Source organism: Bufo bufo, chromosome 4 (assembly GCF_905171765.1).
Source record: "Bufo bufo chromosome 4, aBufBuf1.1, whole genome shotgun sequence".
In the NCBI taxonomy this organism is placed as follows: Eukaryota; Metazoa; Chordata; class Amphibia; order Anura; family Bufonidae; genus Bufo; species Bufo bufo.
In genome coordinates this window covers 463,569,597-463,587,973 of record NC_053392.1, presented here as the reverse complement: position 1 = coordinate 463,587,973, position 18,377 = coordinate 463,569,597, and the positions used below count along the sequence as shown (strand labels likewise).

At 43.8% G+C, this 18,377-nt stretch overlaps 1 protein-coding gene across 1 annotated transcript in view; it reads left to right on the top strand.

Moving 5' to 3' along the window:
• ACOXL (acyl-CoA oxidase like) overlaps positions 1-18,377 on the top strand; it is a 625,524-nt gene that overhangs the window by 398,751 nt on the left and 208,396 nt on the right. The window contains 1 exon segment of the mRNA XM_040429469.1: positions 5,016-5,127. Within this exon segment, the coding sequence (XP_040285403.1) occupies positions 5,016-5,127 (112 nt within the window).

Below are 18,377 nucleotides of genomic sequence, written 5' to 3'. Positions count from 1 at the left end.
ATATATATATATATATATATATATATATATATATATATATATATATGAAAAGTAGAGCAGCACTCCAAGATTGCGATAAAATAGGATGTGTTTATTCACCCATAAGTGACGCAACGTTTTGGTTCCAACATGAAGCCTTTCTCAAGCGGCTCAAGAGGCTTGAGAAAGGCTTCATGTTGGAGCCGAAACGTCGCGGCACTTATGGGTGAATAAACACATCCTTTTTTATCGCAATCTTGGAGTGCTGCTCTACTTTTCAGTTATACAATTTGGGTAAGCCTCTCATCTGGAGCTAGCACCCATCCCATTCTTAATATTGGTTGCTGCTGCCATATTTTTATATATATATATATATATATATATACACACATACACACTGCTCAAAAAAATAAAGGGAACACTTAAACAACACAATGTAACTCCAAGTCAATCACACTTCTGTGAAATCAAACTGTCCACTTAGGAAGCAACACTGAGTGACAATCAATTTCACATGCTGTTGTGCAAATGGGATAGACAACAGGTGGAAATTATAGGCAATTAGCAAGACACCCCCAATAAAGTTCCTATGCTTCCTGGCTGATGTTTTGGTCACTTTTGAATGCTGGCGGTGCTTTCACTTTAGTGGTAGCATGAGACGGAGTCTACAACCCACACAAGTGGCTCAGGTAGTGCAGCTTATCCAGGATGGCACATCAATGCGAGCTGTGGCAAGAAGGTTTGCTGTGTCTGTCAGCGTAGTGTCCAGAGCATGGAGGCGCTACCAGGAGACAGGCCAGTACATCAGGAGACGTGGAGGAGGCCGTAGGAGGGCAACAACCAGGCAGCAGGACCGCTACCTCCGCCTTTGTGCAAGGAGGAACAGGAGGAGCACTGCCAGAGCGCTGCAAAATGACCTCCAGCAGGCCACAAATGTGCATGTGTCTGCTCAAACGGTCAGAAACAGACTCCATGAGGGTGATATGAGGGCCCGACGTCCACAGGTGGGGGTTGTGCTTACAGCCAAACACCGTGCAGGACGCTTGGCATTTGCCAGAGAACACCAATATTGGCAAATTCGCCACTGGCGCCCTGTGCTCTTCACAGATGAAAGCAGGTTCACACTGAGCACATGTGACAGACGTGACAGAGTCTTGAGACGCTGTGGAGAACGTTCTGCTGCCTGCAACATCCTCCAGCATGACCGGTTTGGCATTGGGTCAGTAATGGTGTGGGTGGCATTTCTTTGGAGGGCCGCACAGCCCTCCATGTGCTCGCCATAGGTAGCCTGACTGCCATTAGGTACTGAGATGAGATCCTCAGACCCCTTGTGAGACCATATGCTGGTGCGGTTGGCCCTGGGTTCCTCCTAATGCAAGACAATGCTAGACCTCATGTGGCTGGAGTGTGTCAGCAGTTCCTGCAAGACGAAGGTATTGATGCTGTGGACTGGCCCGCCCGTTCCCCAGACCTGAATCCAATTGAGCACATCTGGGACATCATGTCTCGCTCTATCCACCAACGTCACGTTGCACCACAGACTGTCCAGGAGTTGGCAGTCCAGGTCTGGGAGGAGATCCCTCAGGAGACCGTCAGCCACCTTATCAGGAGCATGCACAGGCGTTGTAGGGAGGTCATACAGGCACGTGGAGGCCACACACACTACTGAGCCTCATTTTGACTTGTTTTAAGGACATTACATCAAAGTTGGATCAGCCTGTAGTGTGTTTTTCCACTTTAATTTTGAGGGTGACTCCAAATCCAGACCTCCATGGGTTGAAAAATTTGATTTCCATTTTTTGATTTTTGTGTGACTTTGTTGTCATCACATTCAACTATGTAAAGAACAAAGTATTTCAGAAGAATATTTAATTAACTCAGATCTAGGATGTGTTATTTTTGTGTTCCCTTTTTTTTTTTTGAGCAGTGCATATATACAGTACAGACCAAAAGTTTGGACACACCTTCTCATTCAAAGAGTTTTCTTTATTTTCATGACTATGAAAATTGTAGATTCACACTAAAGGCATCAAAACTATGAATTAACACATGTGGAATTATATACATAACAAACAAGTGTGAAAGAACTAAAAATATGTCATATTCTAGGTTCTTCAAAGTAGCCACCTTTTGCTTTGGTTACTGCTTTGCACACTCTTGGCATTCTCTTGATGAGCTTGAAGAGGTAGTCCCCTGAAATGGTTTTCACTTCACAGGTGTGCTCTGTCAGGTTTAATAAGTGGGATTTCTTGCCTTATAAATGGGGTTGGGACCATCAGTTGCGTTGAGGAGAAGTCAGGTAGATACACAGCTGATAGTCCTACTGAATAGACTGTTAGAATTTGTATTATGGCAAGAAAAAAGCAGCTAAATAAAGAAAAACAAGTGGCCATCATTACTTTAAGAAATGAAGGTCAGTCAGTCAGCTGAAAAATTGGGAAAACTTTGAAAGTAAGGGCTATTTGACCATGAAGGAGAGTGATGGGGTGCTGCGCCAGATGACCTGGCCTCCACAGTCACCGGACCTGAACCAAATCGAGCTGGTTTGGGGTGAGCTGGACCGCAGAGTGAAGGCAAAAGGGCCAACAAGTGCTAGGCATCTCTGGGAACTCCTTCAAGACTGTTGGAAGACCATTTCAGGGGACTACCTCTTGAAGCTCATCAAGAGAATGCCAAGAGTGTGCAAAGCAGTAATCAAAGCAAAAGGTGGCTACTTTGAAGAACCTAGAATATGACACATTTAGTTGTTTCACACTTGTTTGTTATGTACACTGCTCAAAAAAATAAAGGGAACACCTAAACAACACAATGTAACTCCAAGTCAATCACACTTCTGTGAAATCAAACTGTCCACTTAGGAAGCAACACTGAGTGACAATCAATTTCACATGCTGTTGTGCAAATGGGATAGACAACAGGTGGAAATTATAGGCAATTAGCAAGACACCCCCAATAAAGGAGTGGTTCTGCAGGTGGTGACCTGACCACTTCTCAGTTCCTATGCTTCCTGGCTGATGTTTTGGTCACTTTTGAATGCTGGCGGTGCTTTCACTCTAGTGGTAGCATGAGACGGAGTCTACAACCCACACAAGTGGCTCAGGTAGTGCAGCTTATCCAGGATGGCACATCAATGTGAGCTGTGGCAAGAAGGTTTGCTGTGTCTGTCAGCGTAGTGTCCAGAGCATGGAGGCGCTACCAGGAGACAGGCCAGTACATCAGGAGACGTGGAGGAGGCCGTAGGAGGGCAACAACCCAGCAGCAGGACCGCTACCTCCGCCTTTGTGCAAGGAGGAACAGGAGGAGCACTACCAGAGCCCTGCAAAATGACCTCCAGCAGGCCACAAATGTGCATGTGTCTGCTCAAACGGTCAGAAACAGACTCCATGAGGGTGATATGAGGGCCCGACGTCCACAGGTGGGGGTTGGGCTTACAGCCCAACACCGTGCAGGATGTTTGGCATTTGCCAGAAAACACCAAGATTGGCAAATTCGCCACTGGCGCCCTGTGCTCTTCACAGATGAAAGCAGGTTCACACTGAGCACGTCACAGACGTGACAGAGTCTGGAGACGCCGTGGAGAATGTTCTGCTGCCTGCAACATCCTCCAGCATGACCGGTTTGGCATTAGGTCAGTAATGGTGTGGGGTGGCATTTCTTTGGAGGGCCGCACAGCCCTCCATGTGCTCGCCAGAGGTAGCCTGACTGCCATTAGGTACCGAGATGAGATCCTCAGACCCCTTGTGAGACCATATGCTGGTGCGGCTGGCCCTGGGTTCCTCCTAATGCAAGACAATGCTAGACCTCATGTGGCTGGAGTGTGTCAGCAGTTCCTGCAAGACGAAGGCATTGATGCTATAGACTGGCCCGCTTGTTCCCCAGACCTGAATCCAATTGAGCACATCTGGGACATCACGTCTCGCTCTATCCACCAACGTCACGTTGGCAGATGCTTTAGTCCAGGTCTGGGAGGGGATCCCTGAGGAGACCGTCCGCCACCTCATCAGGAGCATGCACAGGCGTTGTAGGGAGGTCATACAGGCACGTGGAGGCCACACACACTACTGAGCCTCATTTTGACTTGTTTTAAGGACATTACATCAAAGTTGGATCAGCCTGTAGTGTGTTTTTCCACTTTAATTTTGAGGGTGACTCCAAATCCAGACCTCCATGGGTTAAAAAATTTGATTTCCATTTTTTTCTTTTGTGTGATTTTGTTGTCAGCACATTCAACTATGTAAAGAACAAAGTATTTCAGAAGAATATTTAATTAATTCAGATCTAGGATGTGTTATTTTTGTGTTCCCTTTATTTTTTTGAGCAGTGTATATAATTCCACATGTGTTAATTCATAGTTTTGATGCCTTCATAGTCATGAAAATAAAGAAAACTCTTTGAATGAGAAGGTGTGTCCAAACTTTTGGTCTGTACTGTATATATATATATATATATATATATATATAATGTATCATTTCTGTGTTTAAATTGATATGAATTATTTTTGTTTTTGTTTCTGAATTTAAAATAAAGTGTACCGTACCTATTGTTTCAGAAAACTAGTCCTGATGTGTCATAGAGACATATCGCAAGTTTTGGGGTGCTGAGACCCCCATGAGTCGCTGAGCGCTGTGTCCCTTTGACTCTAATTCACTGTGCTCATATAGTGGTGTATGGGTTAGTAGAGCCTCTACAACTCCGTACGCCACTAGCCCTGCCTCCCTGAGGAGAGCTGAGGACAGCCAGACACATCTGACAGGGCACAGCATTCAGCTCAGCGTTTCTGCCTTGTCGTCTCAGCACTGTTAACAACGTCAGACCTGCTGCTATAGATATGTAAAAAGAGTTATGACACGACAGTTACACTTTAATAAAAATAAGAAAACATAATTAAAAATAAGAAACATTAGAAGGTGTATCTATCTATATTCTTATAGGCTGTTTGGTGTTGTGAAATCATAAGCACGTACTTACCTTTATTTTATAATCTAATCTTTTTGTTGCATACCTGCACTAACAATACGCAATTGTTTTTTTCCTAGTATCTTGGCAGTCGGTTCAGATAAAATCAGCAACCTGACATTCTTTTTAAAAGCTGTCAATTTTCGGGAGAGGGTACTACAGCGCGGGCTGGCTGCCAGACTTTTCAACAAGGTAATGCCTTCAATTAACTCGTTATTGCAAAAATTTGAGGTAAATGTGATTCATATTATTATAACAGGTTTGATCCTGTTACTTATTATGGACTTTACATTTTTTAAATGGGATTCCTGCCAGGAAATTAGTTGGTTTTATGAACACAAAGATAGCTGTATAACAGCAAGAAATTGCAATTCTCTTTTTCAGGTATGCCAGACTGGTAGTTATTTTAGACTTTCCCTTTAAGACAACAATAAATGCTATAGAATAGATCTTTAAAATGGAAAAAAAAGATTTAACATACGCTAGTGGTGAGTTTGAGTTTTTCACTGTATTTTGCTGTATTCACCGTGCAGCACGGATAACACATTACCTTTTTTCTATGGAATAGTATGGTTATATAATAAAACTTTTTATAGAAAATTCATATTTTTTTTTTGTTTCACTTTGAACTCTTTTCTTAGTTCCACTAGGTGAGTTAAAAGTGCGATAATTAGAAAACTTATATAATCATTATGAAATTGGAGAACGCCTTTAAAGGAGTATTCCGGCTTTAAGGAACTTTTTACTTTTTGCCAGTGCTCATCTGGTCACTAACACTCGGGTCATGTGCAGAGAATCCTCTGAGTGGTGACATGCTCCACTTGCAGGCACATCACCACTGAGGCCAGTGATTGGCTGCAGTGGCACATGTGACTTTGCCTGAATGTGTCCAACCCTGGGGCCAGAAGCATCGCTGAGAGGAGCCTCTGCACCGGAACTGAGTGGCGGGGAGCAGTTAAGTGGTTTTCTTTGCTTAGTTAGAGCTCAACACTGGCCAAATATAAAAAGTTACCTGAAGCTGGAATACCTCTTTAAAGGGGTTCTCCAATTTCATATTGAATTTGTTTTTATCTGCCCAGAGTACCCCAAGCACAGTATATTTTTGCCCCCATATACCTGCTTTTTAGGTCAGCACTATTCTTCCCCTTTTTTCTGTATCATTTCATCTGGGCATGCAGAACTTCATGTTTTTATGAGCTTTGCTCTATAGTGTTTCTCAGGGCTTGCTCTGCCTAACCAACATGGAGAGGAAAGGTGTGACTGCTGCAAAGAGAACACTGTGGCAGGCAGAGCAAGCAAAACTGCTGGGTTTGGTTAAAAAACTCAGCAGGAAGTTGATGAAAACAGGAAGTACTGCATGTAAACATCCAGCCAAGATGCAGTCATGCTGAGCAAAGGGCAAGGGAAGTGCTATCATGAAAAACAGGTACATTAGGCATAAATGCTATGTTTTGGGTACTCCAGGCAGATAAAAAAAAAAAAGAAAATTAAAACTGGAGGACCCCTTTAATTTTATATTAGAATTTTGTGTGTGTTTTCATTTCTATACATTAATCATTTTTATATTGTCAGTAAAGTATTCTGATCAGATTTATTTTCTTACAGCAACTTGTAAGGCTATGTTTACCTAGAGATATCTATTTTCATTGTTCTGCTCTGTTATAGGAGCAGAACAATGAAAATAACAGAAGTGTCGTTTTTGTGTAATGACATGATATGAATGGCGCCTGATATACTATACTGGGTTCGATCAGGTTTCCATGCGAAAACCCTGTACCATACCAGACAAAGTGGCACATCGTGCCCATTGATGGGACCCGTAGTAGGCAAGTAAAGCTTTATTCTTTGTTTTATAAGCCTGTCTACTCCCTTTAACAGATATTGGGCACAGGATCCTGCAGTGTCATCTTACTTGCTTAATTGTGTGTAAAATCAGTAATAAAAACAAGTTTAAAAAAGGACCGAATTCTTAATGTATTTTGACATGCTGTATGTATAATATGAAAACAGTGTATATACAGTGTGCCTGCTCATGATGTATTTGTAAAATATTTGTCTGATAGTTATTCACACTACGTCTTTCATATATCAAAACAATTGGGTTCCTAAACTGCCTATTTTTATTTTATTTTTTTATCTTTAGCAGAACTAGCATACTGCGAGGTGTTACATGCTGAATTGGAAGTTATAAAATACCCTACAACACTTCTTTTTTTGTAATAGCAAGTTAAGACTTGCATTTTTTTCAGACATTTCTCACAGACTGTTAGAAAAAAAGTCTGAAAAAAATTACACAGAAAATGTGTGAGGCCACACAAAAAAAAAAAAATCTCTTGTAAAACCTGCATGACTTTCATGCTGTTTTTATAAGTCATAAAAAGAGCCAGGAGAAAATGCAGTATGGCAGAACCTGTGGGGTATACAGTATTTTCAGGTGCAGGTTTTGTGACATTTATGTGATGATTATTGCAAAATTGCAGGACATATGCTTTGATGTTTCAGAAAAAAAAATCTTGGAGTGATTTTGATTTTAAAGCTGTAAGACAAAACAACAAAAACTGCATGTGTAACGTACGGTTTAAGGGTGCTGTCAGATGTCACAGCCACCTCACGGCTAAGCCACAGCAGAAAAGCGACTGAGATGTTACCTGGAGCCGTGGGTCCGTGCGGCTTAGAAATGAAGTATGAGCGAGTTTTCCGTCTGGATGCGATGCATGTAATGAACGATTGGTATCCGGACTAAATCCTGACCCATTCATTTCACTGGGTCTGTGTACATGAGTGTCGTTTTTAATGCATCCACTTTATGTTCAGGAAAAATCGCAGCATGTTCTATATTGTGTGTTTTGCGCGCACCCCTGGCTCCGTAGAAATGAATGCATTTTTCACTGATGGTTACTAGGAGATGTAGATTGGTATTCTTCGTTTTTTCTTCATGATATTGAAAAACGTATGCAATCTACATACAGTCCAACTGAAAAACGCTATCACAGGAAAAAACTGATTGAGCTAACATAGTAACATAGTATATAATAATAAGGCCGAAAAAAGACATTTGTCCATCCAGTTCTTGCATGCAAAAGCATCAGTTTTTCCTTAAACATATCCTGACAGAATCCATATCGCTCGAATGAAAGTGTTGTCTGCTGATTGTTAATGGCCATACACTTTGCCTAGAACCACACAGCCTTAAACAAAGATCAAGCAAACAGCATTTGTGGTCGGATCGGCTATCAGAAAGGTGAACCTAACCTATCTAACCCTATCTACAACAAGCAGTAGAATTATGCCATAACTGCTGTGGAAGGGCAGCCTAAAGTGGGCCACCCTAATGTGAAGTGACTGTAAGATGGTGTGGGTGGGTGGGTGAAATCAGCTGAATCGGCGTCAGCCTGGGCCCATAGGTGCCTATAAATAGCCTAGTAATCAGCCAGCCTGAGCCCACAGGTACGTATGAATAGCCTTGTAATCAGCCTCCCCTCCCACAAATGCAGCAATATCTTGCTTATACTTGTGGTCAGATCGGCTATCAGAAAGGTGAACCTAACCTATCTAACCCTATCTACAACAAGCAGTAGAATTATGCCATAACTGCTGTGGAAGGGCAGCCTAAAGTGGCCAAAAAGAGCAGACCTTAGTTTAGAGTAAATATATACATACCATTACGACACCCACTTTGAACGAAAAAGACCTTTCACAATGAAGGTGCGGAATATACTGTATATAACACAGTGACTTCCATCTACCTTACCTCTTTGTCTTGTGCACCGGCACATCGTTCTTGGAGGTGGTTAATGCTGATGTGATTGAAAGAGTGGCCGGTAACCAGAAACGATTTACTCCTATGTACACTAACAACATATGACCATATAACGAGAAGGTCTGAATCCTGAGAGCTGCAGACTGAAAAACAATGGTGAATCTGTTGGAAGGGCCTAAATTAACTCCAACCATTCGCCAAGGGCCCTGATAGGACACCAACTGTTCCTGGTGGCAAAATACTTCACCTCTACTTATTCCCCAGGCCACACTTTTTATTTTATTTTTATTTTTTATAAAGGACCCAAAAAGTTAGAACATGGCGTATGCAGTCTTACTCTAGTAGTAGATTAAGTGAAATGTGTAAACTCACCAGGCCTGGGGAACCATAAACAGGAATACATGCCTATTTCGATTAACGAGCTAATGTTGCCTGTAATAAGGACAGAACGTACACACCATACCTGCAGTTGTGGCAGAAAATAAGCTTAAGGTCGTGATAAACTATGTATACTGCGCCTGTAGTCGTGATATGATTTGTCGTGTCTATAGACGTGGCAGACTTCGTAAATTGCGCCTTATTACTGTACCTCCTACTGGAAGACAGACCGATACCCAGGACTTAGGCCGGACACCAACACCCTCAGCCCGAGTTTGTAGATGAAGTAAGCATGCCTGGGAGAAAGTGATGTCCGCAAAGGCAGGCTCGGGATGACTACTTATAAAGAAAACAATGATTTCCTTTTAAACCCAACAACCTAGAATTAAAAAGTTAGAGAAAAACAATAATGTGAGTGAGGCTCTAATGGCACGAGCCACCACAAGAAATTGTATTGCGAGCCCCAGATGACAGAGCCATGCGAGCGGGTCTGAAGGCAGAAAAATACATGGAACCTACTTGTGGTGGGACCACGCAGCCGGCCTCGAATGGAGGAGTTTATGTGTGTAAAATCTAAACGGAGAAGCCATGCGCGGCAGACTCTAATGGCTGAGTCATAAGTGTAACCTAAAACGGAGAAGCCATGCGTGAGAGACTCTAATGGCGGAGCCATGCGCGAGAGACTCTAATGGCGGAGCCATGCGCGAGAGACTCTAATGGCGGAGTCATACGTGTAAACCTAAAACGGAGAAGCCATGCGTGAGAGACTCTAATGGCGGAGCCATGCGTAAGAGACTCTAATGGCGGAGCCATGCTTGAGACTAAAACGGAGAAGCCATGCGTGAGAGACTCTAATGGCGGAGTCATATGTGTAAACTAAAACGGTGAAGCCATCCATGAGAGACTAATGGCGGAGTCATCCGTGAGAGACTAATGGCGGAGTCATCCGTGAGAGACTAATGGCGGAGTCATCCGTGAGAGACTAATGGCGGAGTCATCCGTGAGAGACTAATGGCGGAGTCATCCGTGAGAGACTAATGGCGGAGTCATCCGTGAGAGACTAATGGCGGAGTCATCCGTGAGAGACTAATGGCGGAGTCATACGTGAGAGACTAATGGCGGAGTCATACGTGAGAGACTAATGGCGGAGTCATACGTGAGAGACTAAAGGCGGAGTCATACGTGAGAGACTAAAGGCGGAGTCATACGTGAGAGACTAAAGGCGGAGTCATACGTGAGAGACTAAAGGCGGAGTCATACGTGTAAAACTAAAACGTTGAAGCCATGCGTTAGAGACTCTAATGGCAGAGCCATGCGTGAGAGACTCTAATGGCGGAGCCATGCGTGAGACTAAAACGGAGAAGCCATGCGTGAGAGACTCTAATGGTGGAGCCATGCGTGAGAGACTAATGGCGGAGCCATATGTGTAACACTAAAACGGAGAAGCCATGCGTGAGCGACTCTAATGGCGGATTCTTTTTTTTTTTTTTTTTTTAATATAAACCACTTATGCAGCACCAGTATGACTTGTGGACTCGCATAACCAATGACCCTCTCCGACAATAAACCTAGGACGCTAACCAGCCTGCAACCATATTGTACACCTAACGAACATGAAGAACGTGAAGAATGACCTTGCAGTGACAAGTAATTAAAACGTGACCCAGACCTAAAGAAAAATGCATACACATTAGTGATCCGAACCACGCATATAAACGAAACATTAAACCAACCGCAATACTGAAACAGATGGGAGAAAAACAAGAGCCAGAGGCATTGCAGTTCGCTAAGAGAAGACCCTTATCGTGACAAACGAGTCAACTACTGTGAAAACATAGTAGGGACTTACTCCTATTGGCCCACTGGGGAGCCATTTGGTTAACTGGGGCAGGAGACCAATCTGAGTGAATACGAACCAAAAGTCAAGGAGACCAGTCTGAGTGAATGTAAACCAGGACTAAAGAACACCACAATTATTTTTATTTTTTTTCCGAAGTGAACAGAAAAGGTAGACCTCTGGAATGTAACAAACCACCAAGGAAAGAAACGTAAGCCTGAAAAGAAAGCAGCTATGTTTATCGGAAGAGCAGTATCAGAGCGGTGTGCCGATTGCCCTAGTAAGAATACTGAGTAACCATAATGTAGAAATGAAAAGAAATGCAGCTTTAAGTGGAAGCAGAGTATAACACGTAATGTAAGAACAAGTGGGTGAATGCAGCTCTGGATGTGAGTGGTGCCTAAAACATGGTATGGGCACAGCTCTGAGTATGAGCATAAAGAGCATGGTATAAAGCAGCCGTATGAATGCAATCTGAAAGTGAGCAGAGTATTAACGTAATGCAACAGCGGACGTATGAACGCAGCTCTAGTAGTGAATGGTGTATAGGACAAAATGTAAATGCAGACACTCGGACGTAGCTTGAAGGTAACAATCCTAACCACAATCAATCATTCAAACCCCCTTCGTCCCAGAACACTGCAAATCGCAGACCGGAGTGTGACCTGAAACTATTTACTCCTATGTACACTAACACCATACCTATTCTAGGCACATGTTCACACCAATAACAATATGCAATAGCCCCCAATAAGCCCCTAAACAGCCGGACAAAATATACTAACAACAGTCATTTGACCATTAGCGCTCAACTCTGCTTCTTCCCAGCGTATGCGCAGACCGCAATGTGTGTCTCATGCAAACGAGTCTGATTTTACCGTGAACACCAGCACTCACCTGGCACTATCTGCCGCTGCCCAGGCTTGAACGAGCTTGAGCCCACTGCAGATACACGCCCCGCATGTAAACCAGGTATCAGAAAACATACAACCATGCCTATTCTAAGCACATGCTACCCCAATAACTGTATGCAATGGCCCCACCAGGCCTCTGAATAGCCAGACAAACAATACTAAAAACCATTGTTCGACCATTAGCGCCCAAACTCTGCTTCATCCCAGAGCGCTACATGTCGCGGACCGCAGCGTGGGTCCCGTGCAAGCAACTTCGATCATACCATGAATACCAGCGCCCTTCTGCCGTCGCCCAGCCGTGAGGAGCCTCCACACCATGCTGCTGTATCCTAGAGCTGACTCAGAGGCAGTGAAATCAGCTGAATCGGCGTCAGCCTGGGCCCACAGGTGCCTATAAATAGCCTAGTAATCAGCCAGCCTGAGCCCACAGGTACATATGAAGAGCCTTGTAATCAGCCTCCCCTCCAACAAATGCAGCAATATCTTGCTTATACTTATTTCATTACTAAACCGCACCACATTTCGGCTGTGGCTTGGCCTTGGTCTGAACAAAATGTTTGCTTTAGATTTGGGCCGAATTGAGAGCTCATGCAGCCGTAGACATAAGGTGGTTTCTTGCTGTACAGTTAGGCTCGCATGGCAGGATGGCGAAAAAGCCATGGGAAAATAATATCTTACTACATGTTGTTTTAACATAATCACACCCAGTTTTGGCTAATCCTGTGGAATTTTGTACATGCTAACATAAATAACATGCGGCCAGTGATTGGCCGCCTCGGTTGCTTGTCTGGTGTGGCAAATCATCATAGCGTTCAAGTAAATAGGATCCTCCCGAGGACCATGGGCATGGGAGCAGAGAGGGATTTCAATGGTGGGTATATGTTTGTTTGTTATGCAACTTCATTTTTCAAAGGTTGTAACCCCATTTTTACTGCCCGAGACAACCAGGGTTGTTACCAGGAATTCTGCCATCTTTTCTTTGCTTGTTTATATAGTGCTTATGTTTGAAATGAATACATAGCAAAGCTTTATTGTGAGTATGGAGATCTTAGATATTTTTATGTTTCAACTTTTTATTTTATTTACTCCTTTAGATGAATTTTACTTTTAATACATTTTTTTTTTAACTATAATATACTGTCAAGCATTTTCTTCACTTCCTTCCTGCTGTTCTCCATTTCCCCTTTAAAGAGGACCTTTCACTGGTCCAGACATTACAATATAAGTACCTGGCACTGTAGGCCATGTTGAGGAGATGTCCTTGCCCTTTTTTTTTCTATGGGCTCTTGGCTGTGAGCTGCCCAATTGCAACGGAGCATGTCACAGCCAGGGAGAAGGAGAGCTTTTTTTTACTCCTCAACATCAGAACATCTCCTCAACATATCCTACAATTGCCAGGTACTTATGTAATGTCAGGACTCGTGAAAGGTCCTCTGTAATGTCTGTATATGTAAAATGTGCAAGCATCTGTTAGAGCAGTGTTCCTCATCTCCAGTCCTAAGCTGCTGGTCATGTTTTCAGGATTTACCTAGTATTGAGCAGGTGATATAATTAGTGTCAATGCATCAGAACTTACCACAGGTGTTCATTCTGTGGGGTATTCTCAAATCATGACCGGTAGGTGGGCCTGAGGACTGGAGTTAGGGAACACTGTGTTAGAGCATGCAACTATAATTTCCCAGCCAGTCCCACTCCCTTTGTTAACCTCATGATCAGTACTGATAACTTTGCAGTAGGGGTTAAATGGCTGATTACATTGCGATGGCATACACGTACACTGGAACTATATTCCCGCCAATGATTTTTTTTTTAGGTTAGCCCATAGCAGTTCTAGCAAAAATGCCATAAATCTTTAAATTTCATGTAACCACTTCTGGACCATTTATAAAATTGAAACATCCAGGCGATCCCCGTTAATTGACCAACTGTGTAGCAGGGAGCTTGCTGTCAGTCACAGTTAGGCTCCCAAATGCAGGGACTTTTTTAGCTGCCCCTGCCTTCCCCATTGCTTAATATACAGTGCTCAATGAGTGCTGTACATCCAATCAGCAAGCAACAATGTGGCCACTTCTTGCTCTGGTCCCAGTGGTCATGTCGCTGGAGGCTGGGTGTCTGCATGAGTTGCCGGGTCTAAGCAGACCCAGATTAACTCTGCAGTAAGGCTTTACAGTGTTGTAAAGTGTCTGGGTGCTGTATTCTCCCTGTAACAGGGGTTAAAATTTCAACCCCTATTACAGGAGAAATCAGAAATAATAAAAAGTAATGTTTAAATGCCCCCTAAAGGTCTTGTATGACCTTATGAGGGTATAAAGTATAACAAAAAATAAACAATAAAAAAACAGCCACACTGCAGCTTTTAGCTCTGCCCCAAGTGACCATAACCCATACATCTACTTTATCAAAATGAGCATTATGTAAAGGGGATATAATTGAAAAATTTTAATTGGTTAAATTTTGTTACATAAAACAAAATGTAAAAATTTTTTGAAAGCAGACTATTTTTCCATTTTTTAAACATTTTACCTGGCATAAAAAATGTATCAAATAAAAATAAAGCCCTATGTATCACTGAAAAAGACGCAAAAAGACCCATAACTTTTTTATTTTATTTTATACAGAGCTATGTGAGGGCTTGATTTTTGTGGGATGGCATGTAGTTTGTATTGGTACTATTTTGCGGCACACAAGATATTTTGCTCCATTTTATGGGTGGCAAAAAACATAAATTTAGTAAAATTTTTTAACAGCATTCACCATGTGGAAAAAATTGCATGTTGTATATCGTTCAAGTTGTTATGGATGCAGCAATACCAAATATGTGGTGGGGATTTCATTTTTCAAAATTTTCCATTGAAAATCAAAAGGTGGATTTTTTTCTTAACTTGATTTTTTTTTTAAATAAAAAATTCTTTCTTTGACCTCTTATTAGTCCCACAGGTGGACTCTGTACTACTTATGTAGTACATTGTATTGTGCTGTCAGTGGAAAACTAACAGGCAATTTATTAGCTCCTTCCCCTGGCATGGCACAAGTAAAGGTATCGACAATCCGTGATCGCATTCATTTGTGGAGGTGCTGATAGATAACAGAGGGAACCCCCTCATTTTGAAACTACTTAGATGCCACAGTTGCTATTGATTATTGCATTTAAGTGGTAAAACAGCTTGGATCAGCAGGTTTGTTAATCTGGGTCATTAGTGCAAGAGCCCGTCTATCATAAGGCAGCTGAGCTCATGCAGTTCCCTGCATGGTAAGACCCGTGCAGTGCTTAGAATAGGCCACCATAAAAATGTAGCACCCTAACCTAAGGCCTCTTAGTTACCACCGTAAAAAGGTGAATAGGTGGTTACTAAGAGGTTAAAAATGTGCTTCAATTGTTTATTAAATGTGTCCTGAGTGTCAAGTTAAATTATATTAATTTCAATTGAAACGGAATCAGTGTTGGTTGTACCAAAGAAGTTACCATTGCTACTAGGGATCGACCGATATTGATGATCTGTAAACTTTCAGGCCGATAATTTATACCGATATTCTGTGCATTTTTAACATGTTTATTGTTAACATTTAGCTTTTTTTTGTAAATCTTTCTTTTTCATTTATACTTAATATTTTGGTGTTTGTGTTTTTTTAAACTTTTTTTTTTTTACTAACTATTAGCCCCTTAGGGGCTAGAACCCTTGTCCTATTCACCCTAATAGAGCTCTATTAGGTGAATAGGACTTCACACTCTCCCTGCGCTCTGTGCTTTGTGTACACAGCAGCAGGGAGCTGACTTTGGCAGCCAGGGCTTCAGTAGCGTCCTGGCTGCCATGGGAACAGATCGGAGCCCCACGCTTACACTGCTGGGGCTCCGATCAGAAGCTGCCACTGCACCACCAGTGTTGAGTGCCACAGGAAACCCTGTGGCCACTGCCACCAATGACTAATACTGGGGGGCTTGGGTGGGGGGGGGGGCACACTGTGCACCACCAATGTTTTTAATACTTGGTTGGGGGGGGCGCACTGCACCACCAAAGTTTTTAATACTGGGGTTGGGGGGAGGAGCGCACTGCACCACCCATGAAGATAACTCACCCATTAATTCAAATACAGGAGGCGGGTGCTGGCTGCAGAATCATATAGCCACACCCGACCTCTATGAGCGGTAGCTGGGATCCAAGGCAGCTAACCCCTCAGGTGCGGCAGGGGTTAACTGCCACGGATCGCAGCCTCTTGTCATAGAGGTCGGGTGCGGCAATATGATTCTGCAGCCAGCACCCGCCTCCTGTTGAATTTGAATGAATGAGTGAGTTAACATCATTGGTGGCGCAGTGGCCACAGCCCCTCCCCTCCCCTCCTCTTCTCCTCTCTCCTCTCATTGGTGGCAGCAGCGGTACAGGAGGTAGGGAGACACTGCTTCCATCTCCCCTGTGCTGCTGAGGGAACATGGATTGCGCTGACAGCAGCGCGATCCATATTTGCGATTCATATCGGCAAGGTTAGATGCCGATACCTTTGAAAATCCTGAATATCGGCCGATAATATTGGTAAAACCGATAATCGGTCAGTCCCGAATTGTACTGGTATGAGGTACACTATCTTAAGTTGGTGCATCATTCTTCCTCCTGGAAGGTGACGAAGGCTACATTTGCACGGCAGTTTTTTTAACTGCTATTACACAACCAATTTCAGAACCAATTAAAGTCAATGGGAGCTATTCACCTGGCCATTTTTTTAACGTCCAGTGAAAAGCGTCCGTCAAAAAATAGGACATGGAGATGGATTCCATTGAAATCAATGTGGCCGGTGTTTTTATTGGCTGTATAGACAGGAGTGCATCCGTCTAATATTCGTTACAAACGGGTACACTGGTGATAAATGGCCTTTTAGGGGTTGAAATAATAAAAAAAAACTCATCCATGGGCAGGGACAGTCGCTCCTCACTTGATGCAGAACCTGCATGCTTGCTGGAAGAGCATAATGATATCATCACATTTGGAGCTCAGGTTCTTCTGTCTCTGCGCATGCAAGTGGATAAGGTGAGTATTTTTTTTTTATTCACAACCACAACTAAGGGGGCACTAATAGGGGTATTATTAGTATTTGGAGCCACTAATGGGGCCATTCATTATACTGGGCTCCACTAATAGGCGATTAAAAATCCTGGGGGGATACTAAACACAGTTTAGACAGAAGTGCACCTGTCAAACCGTTGTTAACCCCTTAAGGACTTATGACGTACCGGTACGGCATGTTTCCCGAGTCCTTAAGGACCCATGACGTACCGGTACGTCATAACTTTAAAACTAGATTGCGCGCGGCGGGGTTAATAGGAACAGGATGTCCGCTGAAATCATTCAGCGGGCATCCTGTCACAACGCCGGGGTTCATGTGACCCCCCCCCCCCCGTATCGGCGATCGCAGCAGACCGCAGGTCAATTCAGACCTGCGGTTTGCTGCGTTTCCGGTCCATTCGGGTCTCCCGTGACCCGATGAACCGGAAAAGGACGGTGGTGTGATTACAATCACAGTCCGAGCATTTGGGGGCGGCGGTGCTGTCTTTGGTGCTGATTGGTGCGGGGAGAGAGGCGGCGCTCCTCTCTCCCCTCCTCTTTGTGCTGCTGCTCCTGCACTGTGAGGACCGTTCTGCACCAGCTCCTGTGACCCCCCTGGTCGGCACCCATCACCCTCCTGCACCCATCACCCTCCAGGTAGGTTAGGATCAGTGAGGGAGAGGCACGATTAGGCAGGGATAGAAGTAAGAGTTAGTTTGAGGGGGGGGGGGGAACTTTAACTGATTCAGTGTTTCTGGTGGTTGGGGTCCACAGCACTTAGCTGTGAGACCCTTAACCCACCCATGAGTGATTTTGTTGGCAATCCAGGATTCCAGATTCCCACAGTGAGCTTCACTGAAATGGACTTTTTTAGTTTGTTTTTTCAATGACCCATTTGTGAATCTGATGATGAGGCAGACGAACCTGTACGCCCAACAGTTCGTTGCTCAGCACCCGGGCTCCTTTTTGGTTACAAGGCAGCTAACCCAGTCAGTGCAGCCGAGATGAGGACGTTTTGGTGCCTCGTGCTGCACATGGGTCTAGTGCAAAAACCGAGTGTCAGGCAATACTGGAGTGGGGATGTCCTCTACCAGACCCAACTCTACAGTATGGCCATGACACGCCCCCGGTTTGAGGCCATCCGGAAATGCCTGCATTATGCAAATAATGCAGCATGTCCCCCCCAAGGTGATCCTGCCTATGACCGTCTGTATAAGATACGGCCGGTCATCGATCACTTCGGGGCCAAATTTGCGCAGGCCTACGTACCTGGAAGGGAGGTCGCGGTTGATGAATCTCTCGTTGCTTTCAAGGGGAGACTCAGTTTCCGCCAATACATTCCCACTAAGCAGGTGAGGTATGGCATGAAAATGTACAAAATTTGTGAGAGTACCTCAGGGTACACTTACAAATTTTGTGTGTACGAGGGGTGAGATTCCCGTATTGAACCCCCAGAATGTCCCCCCACTCTGGGTGTTAGCGGGAAACTCGTGTGGGACCTTATGCACCCACTGCTAGAT